Below are 13,282 nucleotides of genomic sequence, written 5' to 3' on the forward strand. Positions count from 1 at the left end.
CTGAGAGTTCCCACAGATCAAAATGCAACTCCACATGTGGCCAGAACCCAGGATCCCGAGGACCCGCTGATGTTACCAATTTAGCTTGGACCTAAGTGTCCATGGACTCCTCAGTCCAGGTGACAGATCTAATCTGAATGCTGCCATGGCGGATCCCACAAGAGAAGGGACTGGGTTTGGCTCCAAAGATACATCAGTCTTCAGGCATACCCTTCACCAAAGTACTTCAGGGGATTGAGCCTTTGTGCAGAGGGATCTTTTACAGCCTTTGTGCAGAGGGATCTGAAAGTGGTCCTAGTGCAGAGGAGTGGCTGGCCTGACCAGGATGGGGTATCAGTCAGCAGGAGGCAGGACTGGAGGGCTGTATGCACATTCCTTACCCACAGGAGCATTCAGACATTGTTTGGTGACTACACAGCCAGTCACATTGCTCCTACAGTGTAGTGCTTTGGAGCCAGAATCCTGAAGAACAATTGTCACTGACATTGGCAGTTGTCAGCTGCTGGGATTTCAGTCTGCAGAGTGAAAGCTATTAGAATGATGAATTCCCACCAAGACTGCTCCTGCAGATTGCCACGCCTGTGGTAGCATAACTCACAATTTGTGCTGTTTGCAGGAATTAAATGACAGTGATTCATGCAGCTCTTACTCTAGGAAGCCTGTGTTACGCTTCTGCTGCCAGTGATCTGTGAGTGAGCTCTGATCAAAGTGGGTCACTCACTTAGCTATGCTGAGTTCTCCCCTCCACTCCCTGGCATGGGGAACTTTTTCTTTCAGTAGCAGCTCTTGTCAAGGTTCATAGACTCAACCTTGAAGATCATCCCCCTGATGGGACTTGGTACTAGGATTCTGTGTAGCGAGGCTGAAGTCTCAAATGCTGAATCTCATCCTGACCTTGCAATTCAAATCAAATAGATTCTGAAGAGTTTTAAGCTTTTAAGTTTTCTCTCTTTAAAATAGTTTATCACAGAGGATGGGAAATTAGGAAAGGCTCTAAATGTGATCACCATCCTTGGAACTAGAACATTTCAGAACTCCCACCCTGAAGCTGAGCGGTGGCTTTTTACCTATAGTCTTCCATCCTTGAAGTGACTATAAGAGGACCGGGAAAGATAAGGCTCCAGGTCCCATTCCATCTCAGGGTGTGTAGCGATGCACAGTGAGTTTGGAATGCTACAGACCCCAGGAATTCTGACAGTAACAGAAATACAAACAAACTGTGAGCAGGTGGAATTCCTGTCCTGCTCCAGATAAAGACTTCACACACTGCATAAGCTCAGATTTACCTCCTCGCTGGGTTTGGCCTTACTGGTAACTGAAATCTCAGTAACTGAACATACAGCAACCTCAGCGCACTTCCTGAATCTGGCTGTTCCTAGGGGGTTTCCTGCATCCTCACTTGCCCTGCCCCGCATTCTATCTGACCAGAGATTCACACTCACCTCCCTCCTCATCTGGTGAAATTAACAAGATACATCTGCCACGATGAATCTGTGGAATATTCTCAGCAGCTGTGTGCAGGGTTCTAACCACTGCCAACAGGGTGGGTCCGCAGAAAAGCCCTGACCCCTTTGTAGGGCGGGAGATCCTGATGCTATGGTAAGCACCACTAGATTTCAAGTGCCTGCAGAAACTAATTTTTTCAACTAATGATATCAACCAGGAGGGATAAAACAGAATAATGGATCCTTGCTTGTAGAACAGCTCAGATGGGAAGAATGTTCTAATCCTGCCTTATTGAAAACCTAATGAAATGGTTGCTGGTAGTTTACAGGGTTAGATAACATGGTGACCAAAATGCCTGAGTCCTGTCGGGGCTGCAGCCTGCACCTTTGCTACCGCTGCTGGAGCTGCAGCATTGATGGATCACAACTGGGACATTTGCTAGTGTAGCCCCTGCAATCATGTACAGATCATGCTATGGTTCTAACTGCTCCTGCTAATTCTGACATCTAGATAACTCTGTTCAGCTCTAGCGATGTGTTCCAAAGATGATCTCATCTTTTACAAATGTATGTTTCCAGTTATTTTGTTTTCTGTAGTTGAAAAGCACTGAACACGAACATTGATAGAACCATTCACAATCTCAGAGCGTTGCATTTCCGTTTTTTAAGAAAGAAAAAGAACATCTGAATATTTCATAGTTCACAGTGAACCATCAATCCCACATCTGATGGAGCTATTCATTTACCTGCATCCTAGTGGGGGTCAGTATAAATTAATGAATGAAGATTTAGTATCACAGATGCACAGCCCATCTGGGCTATATATCCACTGAAAATGTATCCTCTGATAAGAATGACAACTGGTATTTAGAGTAAGTATTTTGAGGAGTTTCGCTGCTTTTAGAAAAGCTATTTCATGTTTAAGATGATACCTCCGATTTTATGTCCTGAAGAAGAAGATAAAAACTGCCTCTATAGATTTTTACTGTATCTATTTGTATTCGCACCTGGGCACCTTCCATTTATAAATCAATAATTATAAATAACAGCCAGCTTTAAACTAAGCCAAACCCACCAGATTGTACAGGGAACAAAATTTCCTGCTGGTGTAGCTCCACTGAAGTCTGAGTTTCTGCAGAGAATTTGGCTAATGGTGCCAGGAAGCTGATTAGACGCATGCTTTGGAAGGCTGCTTTAAGAGTTTTGATCTGCTCACTGCATGCCCTGCAACTAGCTATAGAGAGCTTAATCCTAGGAGCCAACGGTGATGCCAGCCCAGGGGACTGTAATAATACCACCACGATGGGACAGAGCGGAAGAGGTGATCTTTCTGATAACTGGGCATTACTCCATTTGGTGCTTTGCAGAACATACATGACACACTGAATTGCCCTTGGAAGCAAATACGCAGCCACTGAAGAGTGCACTGAGCAATGATGTTCCACGCTCATGGCCCCCTATTGCCTTCACAAACAGACTGCTGCATTCAGCACCAGCTGATGCCTCCATAGTAGTTCCATGTAAAGCACACAGCAGTAAACCAGCTTGGGGGTTACAAAGGCTCCCTGTGGTGGGGTCCACCCTGAAGAGGAACAATCACAGTCTGCATTTAGCTACATGCTTCTAATAGTGAGCTTGGAGAGGAGTCATGGGGATGGTGAGGTGGCCCATGCACCTTCATAGTTCCTTACGAGTGCATGTTTAGAATGGGGCACATCCCAAAGGCTAAGACCGATGCAAACAGCTTGGCCAAACTCTTCCTCACCTATTTGAGGCCCTCGCCAGACAAACGCTAGTCAAACAGGGCCAGGAGCATTCCCATCCAGGCTTCCGTAATACAAGCATTCCCCAGTAAATCATGGATGATATATTCCTATGGGCAGCTGCCTGTGCATTGAATCGCATGAACTGAAGGCTCGTGTCTCTGCTAATCATGAGATACCTGGTCCACCAGATACCAGCAACCAATGCTGCTCTACTTCCATGGCCTCTGTGCTAGCACCCACACTAGGTGCTCTCACTGCAGCTGAGAGCCCCAAAGTCTCAGAGTGGATTCAGAGGGAATACTTGTCAACCTCTGCTGATACATGGGCTGTTATTTGTGGTAAATCTGATGTAGAATTAACTTGGTAACCCCATTCTATCCATCTCTGAACCCTACAATCAACCCAGGGCAAAACTCTCTCTCCCACATGGCCCACTTGGGTAGCACAAATCAAGCATCCACCCCACTGCTGGATTCCGCCCATTGAACAGACACATGAGCACAAGGCATGGCTGATTCTCGGGCAGGCGAGCAGAGCGGTCACTTTTCCCCCTCTGTTTCTTTTTTTTTTTCTTTTTTCGGCTCAGCCACTTGAGGGGTGGGAGGGTGGGAGTAACCAAAAATGTTTTCCACCTTGGCTGGCAAAATGGCTAGGACTGCTCCTGGCCAAGGGACAGGTCTCTCCCCCCTGTACATCTCCTGCAGAACTCTAAACCAACAGGTGCTGATAACTTTCACCTGCCCCAACTTGAAATGGGATTCTCCCCTTGCCTCTGCCCTGCCCATGTCTCACCAACCCATGCACCCAACATATCATCTCACCCCTCACACACACAACCTGTATAACCTGAGGTCAGAGGCAAGTCCAATTAAAAGGCAGCAAAACAGTGTAGATGGGGCTGTAAAGAAACCAAGAAAGTTATATCAAGTCAATTATACCTCAACATGATGGCATGCAAATGGTGCTGTGTTAGCAGAGCCTCTAGATACAGCCAGGAGAAAGGCGACTCATGCACTGATCTAAAGATTTAATCCTACTGCTAATATCCCCTGGTTTGTAGCTTGCTTTGGGCTCCCATTCCTGTGTAACATGGTGTCATAACTATAAAGGGAAGGGAACAGCGCTCCTGTGTACAATACTATAAAATTCCTCATGGCCAGAGACACCAAAATCCTTTTACCTGTAAAGGGTTAAGAAGCTCAGGAAACCTGGCTGACACCTGACCCAAAGGAACAATAAAGGGACAAGATAGTTTCAAATCTTGGTGGGGGGGAAGGCTTTTGTTTGGGCTCTTTGTTTTGGGGGTTGTTCGCTCTTCGGACTAAGAGGGTCCAGACATCAATCCAAACTCTCCAAATCTTTCTTAACCAGTCTCTCATATTTCAAACTTGTAAGTAACAGCCAGGCAAGGCATATTGGTTTTATTTTTGTTTTCTCAACTTGTAAATGTTTCTTTTTGCTGAGAGGATTTTACCTCTGTTTGCTGTAACCTTGACCCTAAGGCTAGAGGGGGTTCCTCTGGGCTATAGGAATCTGATTACCTGTAAAGTATTTTCCATCCTGATTTTACAGAGATGATTTTTACCTTTCTTTCTTTAATTAAAAGCTTTCTTTTTAAGAACCTGATTGATTTTTCCTTGTTTTAAGATCCAAGGGGATTGGATCTGGACTCACCTGGAATTGGTGGGAGAAAGGAGGGGGGATGGTTAAATTCTCCTTGTGTTAAGATCCAAGGGGTTGGATCAGTGTTCACCAGGAACTTGGTGAAAAAGTCTCTCAAGGCTGCCCAGGGAGGGGAAGGTTTTGGGAGGGAAGGGGGTGTTCCAGACTGAGGAATCTGGATGGTGGCAGCGAAACCAGATCTAAGCTGGTAATTAAGCTTAGAAATGTTTATGCAGGTCCCCACATCTGTACCCTAAAGTTCAGAGTGGGGGAAGAACCTTGGCACGTGGCAATATAATTTGTCACCATTCCAACTAGCTTTTGAGAAGGCAGAACAGATCAAACTGCTGTTGGAGAAGAGTTCGCCATTGGGATCCGAGAGTCTGGGTCTCTGGGGACACCCAGGGCTGCTTTGTAACAAGTGCACCTTGCTAACAGTTAGGGACAGTTGTTTTCAAAGCATAATTCATTTCTGATCATCAGGGAGATAAAAATGCAAATGAAAACCAGCCCGGAGATAGAACAAGGATAAGTGCATTTGAGATATCTCAGAGAGATTGAAACCCTTGTCAACCTAAAAACGGATGGAATATTTCATGGAAAATCTATTTCCATTATGGCCATCAATAAAAAACCTGCCTGATAAGAATCCAGTCACAACAAATTAAAAGGATATGTGTAAAAATAATACAAAATAACAACACTTGCCATGTAGCACCCTCAAGAGTAGTTGCAAGGATTAGTGAGTGTTTGTACAGAGCATTGAAAATATAAAGGCCTACATAAGAGTCTGGTATTACCATTACTATCTTATTATAACAAATGGTATTGTTGACAGTAAATTAAGATACCAGGGTACGTGCAAGAGTGATTACTTTACTTTGCTTATTGCCAGGACTGAATAAATCACTAGATAGGTTCAGTATCACCACACGACTCTGGTTTGGGAACATTTGAAATAAAATAATCTGTGAAGCTAATCTTCAGGGAGAGGCAGTCCCTGTAGCACAGTGAGGTACGAGTTCCTACTCCATATTTGTTTGTATTTCCCTCTCCCTGGCCTGCATCAGGCAGTTATAGAAGCTGTTCCCAGAAGGGGACTCCTAGATAAATCATTTTACAGTTGGAAGAAGGGACAGCAGTTGCCTGAGAGACCAAAGTGGGGGAAGCAAACCAGCCAGTTTGACGTAATCCCCACATACTCCTTTCTCTGCTGGGTCATGGCAACCTGCTGATGCAGAGCTGTTCTGTGCAGAGGATACCAGAGACTCACTCACTACAAACAATTTTCCGTCAGAATGGCCCATGCGTATTCTCGCTTTTCCATTAGCACCCCTGGTAGGAGGAGCCCAGGCTTTTCTAGTAGGCAGGGCCTTTGAGGCCACTCAACTAATCCCCATTCAGGGTTCAGAATGAGCATCCCAGAGCCCCTTCTCATCGCCAAGGGCTTAGCGAGCTCACAGGTCCCTTGGTGCTTCCCTTCTTGTTAATGATCTGTTCTCTGCCCCTTTGAGTGCTGTGCTTTGTATACAGCTAATGAGTCAGGGTTTATATTAAAAACCAAACAGCAGCAGCCTGCTCAGCTGTGGGTCCCTATGGACATTGTCTCAGAGCCAATAAATAAGCTGCCCCCTTTCTATTTCTGGAAGGCGTCATCATTTCCCATTGGTCAAATACAAGTTTATTAGGATATGTTTAACACTGGGCCAGATTTTGCCCTGGAAATACCCAGTGCAACCCCAATGGGTTTCACAGGGTGAAAGTCACTGCAATTTGACACACTCTTTTTTCTAGTTTAGTGTATGAGAGCAGAGCCCAGTCGATCCCATTGTCATGGGGAGTTTGCTCATATTGGTGCATAAATCCTGTGTCTGAGATCAGGTGTTCATGGCGGCTCCAGAGCTCCAAGCCAGAGGCCGTGGGGGGCACCCTGCCGGTCCCTGCAAGGGCAGCAGTCAGGCAACCTTTGGATGCTTGCCTGCAGGAGGTCCGCCAGTCCTGCGGATTCGGCAGCAATTCAGCAGCAGGTACGCTGAAGCCGCAGGACCAGGGACCTCCCACAGGCAAGGCGCCGAATCCACGGGACCAGGTGCACCACCGAAAGCAGCCTGCCTGCTGTGCTTGGGGCAGCAAAGATGCTAGAGCTGCCCCTGGCCAGAGAAGAGGGGTGTAGGTCATGCGGGGGAAGAACTGATTTCCTCACTCTCTGAGGCCAGGGGCATTGCTGGACACAGCCCTGCAGGATGGGGTCATGTTCTCCAGGATGTGACTGGAGTGTTGCCATTGTTCGTTTGTAGCACATTTCAAGAGCAATAGCCAATAAAAGCCCATTGGTTACAATCTTACAGCCTGATCCTGAAGCTGCTCTTAGTCTTTGCTCCAGCAAAGAGCCCAGTGAGGTCAAAGATTGAAAAACCACTGCATTGGGACTTCAGGATTCGTCCCCCAATCTTAGAGTCAGAATCCTGGTCCGGGGGGGAGGGGGAGCTTGGGCTTCCTGTGACGTAAGAACAGCTAGAGTCAGGATATAACTGCACCTTTTCCCTTTGAATAAGCTACATTAGAGAGAGGCAGCTCATGAAAGTGGCTGGACACATGATCTTGGCACCTCCATGCATATTTTAACCCCTAACAGAAGATGTTTTCACCTGACCGAAGTCACGTGTTTACTTTGCACTGAAACATTCATGCCTGTCACTCCTCAGACTGACACTGGGCATCATTCCTGAGGTCTTTTCTAGTCAGACCAAACATAGTATTTGAGATGCTCAGTGTACAGCCATGCAAATTGGATCATCTCTTCCCTCTGGGCATGGCAGGAGGGGGCATCTGCACAGAGCAGTGCTGTGTGTCCGCAGGAGTCCAAGTGGAGCAGGGATCTAACCTGGGGAAAGTGATTGGTGCAGGAGTGAGGGAGGGTGAGATGTCAGATGTCCAGAGGTTAGATCTGTCTGATTCTTTACTTTGATATAATATAATCTTCATTGGGCCAGAGCACAAGCAGCAGAAGTTGTAAAAGGGCACAGTCAGGAAGTAATACATGGCAGGAAACAGGCTGTGGAAGGCGCTGGAGGCTATAAATGATCGTGCATATTGGGGACCCAGTTGGTGGTAAGTCTTGGCATTCTTCAAAGGCATTTAAAACCTTTTCTTCTTTCCTCTGCAGACAGGGATGATGACGGATGCCAGGCTGAAGGATCTGACTCCAGCCATGCCCGTTATTTTCATCAAGGCCATTCCTGCTGACAAACAGGACACTCGCAGCGTGTACCCATGTCCCGTGTACAAAACACGTCAGAGAGGGCCAACCTATGTGTGGACTTTTAATCTGAAAACTAAAGATAACCCTTCCAAATGGGTCCTAGCTGGGGTGGCGCTGCTTCTGCAAATTTAGGGTCTGATTGACACAGAGTTTCACCAATAGAGGTCTCAATGGGAGCTTTGAACCATTTCACATTCAAGTAATTTCTAAAATAGAATACATAGAGTAAAAAAAAAACCCTTTGTCTTCTTAACTCTTTGAGTGCAGGCATTTAGCAAGCTTGGCAAATGAATTCTTAAGAGGATGTAGCATGCAGTAGCAGATGCATCTATGGGAGAGGCAGTGTGGCCTAGTGGCTAGACTATCAGGGTAGGCCTCAGACTGCCTAAATTCTACTCCCAGCTCAGTTACTGGATGACCATAGGCAAATCATTTTATCCTTCCATGCCTCAGTTTCCTCATCTGTAAAAAGGGAATATAATACTGACCGCCTTTGTAAAGTGCTTTGGAATCTACTGATGAAAAGTGCTGCATAAGAGCTAGGTATTTTTATATATGTGACTGGAAACTGTGGCCAGAGCCTCAGCTGCTATAAATCAGGGGATTGCCATTCATTCAATGGCGCTATGTGGATTTAAACCAGCTGAAGGAGTGGCCCCATATCTATCACGTCCAGAGGATTAAACGGCTGTTACACTCAAATTTGACTTAATCTATATTTTCCTCTGTATAGGTTCTGAGCCAAAGCCAGTCAAAGTCAGAGGGAGTCTTTCCATTGACTTTGATGCGCTTTGGATCTGGTTAAATTGAATAAGCTTTATAATTCTTTACACTCTTTTTTTTTTAATCCAACCAAATGTTTCAGTGAAATGTGAAGAAAAATTCTGAAAGCCAGGGAGCACAGTACTCATTAGGGGAATAAATGATTTTAAATGGTTTAGGATTCCTCACTGATATCCCTTTAGACTCTAGGAACAGTGGAAGGAGAGAGAACGCCACCAAGCTATTAATGAAGCTGAATGAGGGAGATGCAGATTATTTAAGTAAAGCAAACCATTTCAGAAGGGTGTACATTTCCTAATAAAATCTTTATTCTTGGACTTGCCTCTAGAACTCCCATTTGTTTCTTTTGGTCTGAAATATCAACATTATCCCACTGGGCAGGGAGTATGAATCACGTGTATGACATGAGGGACCAGGGAAAGTATGCAGGTAGTTGCAGTTTATAAATATCTCATGATCGCTACTGCAAGGGCTAGATTCACAAAAGGGACTTTGGCACCTTACTGCCACTTTAGGAGCCCAAATCCCAGAAGCTCTGCCCCAGTTACCTCTTAACGCTTTAGGCACCTAAACTTGCTTATCACCTAATTTTTGCAGCAGATGGTTCTGCCTGTTCACGCTCGCTGTACTGCAGCCCCACACCAGGCAGCCAGAGCTCCAGAGCAAGTCAGGAACTGGGGAGAGAGAGGCGCTCCACCACCTAACTGGGTCTGGAACGTGAGCTTAGAGTACACCTACTGGGCCAGGCCCCTATAGGGAAGCTTACACAAAAGAGCCAACCAGGTGCTCTCTCATAATGTTTAGCCCATTGATCAGGGCACTCACCTGGCGAGCCCCAGAGAGGGCTGAGTGATTTGCCAGCTTTCAGGGGCATGCCCTAATTGCAGGGCTATGAGATAGTCAGATGTGGGGCTCCCTTGGCCTGCTGTAGATTAATAATGAAAGAGAAAGAGCATAAACATGAGCCTGACTCTAGCCTGAGGGTTATTGCACTCAGCGGGAAGACCCAGGAGCCAGTCCTCCTGCTCCAATGCCTTTTTAAAATTATTTATTTATCCAGTGTGCAACTGATTCAACAGGAGAGACTGGGAGATTCCCCATCAGACTAGCCCAGAGCCCAGCATACTCACCAGAGAAGTACCAGATCCATAGTCAAACCCTTTCTCCCCTGCAGCTGCTGAGGCAACTTGACCTGGGGCTCCCTGAGAAGCTGTAAAGAAGGGCCACCACTGCCTGTAAATGAAATGGTGTAGGCACCTAACCCCACGGGCAGGCTCACCGCTGAGAGTCCCAAGCAGAGGGAGGTGCCTCCCTGTGGCCCAGACATAGGCACCAAACTCCGTGAGAGGGGAAGCGTGGGTCTCGGCACACTGCCCTGGGCTTGGCACCTCCCAGAGGATCGCTGAGGTGAGGAAAGGTCTTTTCCCCCTCAGGCAACCTGTCTAATTCCACTGCTTAGTATTTTTTTTATCCTCATCATTCAGTGTGTGGCTTTATGCTGTCTTTTCTTCCACTGTCCAAACCCTGCATGGACTGCTGAATTGTCTTATGGGCATTTCTGTGCATACTTCACCACAGCTCGAGTATCTTGCAAACCTTCACGACTTTGGCCTGGATGCACAAAAGAAGGTAGGTGCCTATGTCCCTGCTTTAGGTGCCTAAGTCCCAGTTTTGGGATCAGTGTGATGCATAAAACTCCCACTGAATCTTGGTGGAACCTAAACTCACTTGACCCCTAAAATTTTTGCAGTAGAAGTTCCCTCTGCACCTATGTTTCTGCCTCTGGGCGTGTGCAGTGCAGTCATCCTGGGGCTTATTTCCTGCCTGAACCACAAAGCAGGTCTCAAACTGGGGTAAGCCAGGTATTCAGCCCTGTTGCATGTGGGGCCTGGTCTGGTGGGTGTGCTCAGAGATTGCCTAACAGGGTGGGCCCCTCAGGAAACATCGCACAAATCACAGCAACAACTTCCCTCATAATGCTTAGCCCAGTGGTGAGGGTCCTCACCAGCGATCACGTGGGAGAAGGGAATTGAACACGGATCTGACACCCGTCACAAGAAGTGCTCAAAGCATCAGGCTCTGGGCTATTCTTCTGTGAGGCTCCCTCAGTCTCACTGGTTGAAGCTGTTGCCTGCTGGATAAATAGTGAAAGAACTAGTGGAGTAGGGGGCCTGGATCCTAGGGCTCCGGGCCGTGGCCTTGCAATGATTCAGAGAAAGGTCAGGCCATGCAAAAGTTAAGGAACGCTTGGTTGAAAAGGGACCCTGGTGGCTCCATACAGCGTAGCTGACTGGGACACTTAAAGTCCAGTTGGCAGGTCTAAAGCAGGCTCCCTGTATGCCGTGGGTCCACACAAGCACCGACTGCTCTTTCCAGAGTAAATCTCCTGTTCTGCTCTCCTGCCATCTGAAGAAGAATGGGATGCCGACACCAAAACAGCTCCAATTGTTTTATTATGGATAAAGCTCTTCCTGCATAATTCACCAGTTGGGCCACCTGGGTGTTTGAGAGATATTTATAGACACTAGAAATGTCACCCGGGCGCTCATCCCTCATCCTTTTGCAAACCATCGCAGCTAGGATTGGGGTGGGAAATGTTACAAGAAATTCGAGAGCAAATCATTTGCTGCTTTAGGGGAAAAAAGAACTGTGTGTTTTCCTAACTGTGTGAGTTTAAAATAGGTAATTAAATGCAGCTGGCCAGGCAGGCTATTCACTAGGAGCAATGCATTAGTCTAAGGTGGGCATCTGTGGGGCATGAACTGTGCATGGCTCTTTAAGACAGTTGCTTGCATGGAGCTATCCTGCCACCTCCTTCCCCACTCTGTGGAGCCTTATGGGAGTGGAAAGAACTGAGTGGTGGCTAGACCCTTGCTCCCAGGTACATCAGGGAGAGCTGGGGTTCAAGCCCTGGCTCTGGGAAAGAGGCCTTCGGCTCTTGAGCTGCAGCAGTGCTCCAGGGAGGCCTGGATCAGAGAGCCCAAAAGCTCAGGTGAGCCGGGGCCAAAACATTCTTGTCCTCGCTTACAGACAGCCCCCAGCCTGAAGCAAATACTCACCAGCAACCCCATACCACACAACAAAAACACTAACCCAGGAAGCTATCCTTGCAACAAAGCCCGTTGCCAACTTTGTCCATGTATCTATTCAGGGGACACCATCATAGGATCTAATCACATCAGCCACACTATCAGAGGCTCGTTCACCTGCACGTCTACCAATGTGATATAGGCCATCATGTGCCAGCAATGCCCCTCTGCCATGTACGTTGGCCGAACCAGACAGTCTCTATGCAAAAGAAATGGATGCAAATCAGATGTCAAGAATTATAACATTCAAAAGCCAGTCAGAGCACACTTCAACCTTCTTGGTCACTCAATTATAGATATCAAAGTTGCAATACTCCAACAAAAAAACTTCAAAAACAGATTCCAGTGAGAAACTGCAGAATTGGAATTAATTTGCAAGCTAGACACCATTAAATTAGGCTTGAATAAAGACTGGGAGTGGATGGGTCATTATGCAAAGTAAAAACTATTTCCCCATGCTAATTTTCCCCCCTACTGTTACTCACACCTTCTTGTCAACTGTTGGAAATGGGCCATCCTGATTATCACTACACAAGTTTTTTTTCTGCTGCTGATAATAGCTCACCTAATAGCTCACCTTAATTAATTACTCTCGTTACAGTTGGTATGGCAACACCCATTTTTTCATGTTCTCTGTGTATATACATCTTTCTACTGTATTTTCCACTGCATGCATCTGATGAAGTGGGCTGTAGCCCACGAAAGCTTATGCTCAAATACATTTGTTAGGCTCTACAGTGCCACAAGTACTTCTCGTTCTTTTTGCTGATACAGACTAACGTGGCTACCACTCTGAAATTTGTGACTGGGTGTACCATACGCTTTGAGGCCCCTTGCTGGAGGCCTCACAAGCCTACCACACCCAAGAATGGAGCAGTGAAGGTGGGTCCTCCAGGCCTGCCTAGAGAAGCTGCAGAGAAGCAGTCAATCAGAGTGAAGCAGGCCCGGTTAAAAGGTGCTGCAGGGGTGAAGTAGGGCAGTTGCTTGTTGTGACCAGAAGGGTGAAGGAGAAGTGGAAGGCTGTGAGACACCACAGGGAGAGACTGCAGAGAAACCATGCTTAAGCAGAGACTGGACTGTGGAGCTCTCCAGGTGCAGAGGCCTAGGAGGGAGAACCCTGACTAAAAGGGAGCAGAGGCTTGGGAGAAGACCCCTGAGAAATCAGGACAGAGACTGAGAAACTGTCCATGCACGGATGCCTGGGAGAGACCCTGCTCTAACAGGAAACAAACAGAGGACCCAGGAAAGTGATGGGCCAGAGTGGGAAGCAGCTCA

At 46.9% G+C, this 13,282-nt stretch overlaps 2 protein-coding genes across 6 annotated transcripts in view; one reads left to right on the plus strand and one right to left on the minus strand.

Moving 5' to 3' along the window:
• DNAH9 (dynein axonemal heavy chain 9) overlaps window positions 1-9,235 on the plus strand; it is a 392,319-nt gene extending 383,084 nt beyond the window's left edge. For all 5 annotated transcript variants that reach the window (XM_050919194.1, XM_050919196.1, XM_050919195.1 and 2 more), the window contains one exon: window positions 8,040-9,235. In XM_050919194.1, coding sequence (XP_050775151.1) covers window positions 8,040-8,267 — 228 coding nt within the window. In that variant the 3' untranslated portion in view covers window positions 8,268-9,235. The remainder of the gene's footprint in view (window positions 1-8,039) is intronic.
• The window catches only part of SHISA6 (shisa family member 6), a 616,361-nt gene that overhangs the window by 117,065 nt on the left and 486,014 nt on the right, over window positions 1-13,282 (minus strand). The window lies entirely within an intron of this gene.

This window comes from Gopherus flavomarginatus, chromosome 12 (assembly GCF_025201925.1).
Source record: "Gopherus flavomarginatus isolate rGopFla2 chromosome 12, rGopFla2.mat.asm, whole genome shotgun sequence".
Lineage (NCBI taxonomy): Eukaryota > Metazoa > Chordata > Testudines > Testudinidae > Gopherus > Gopherus flavomarginatus.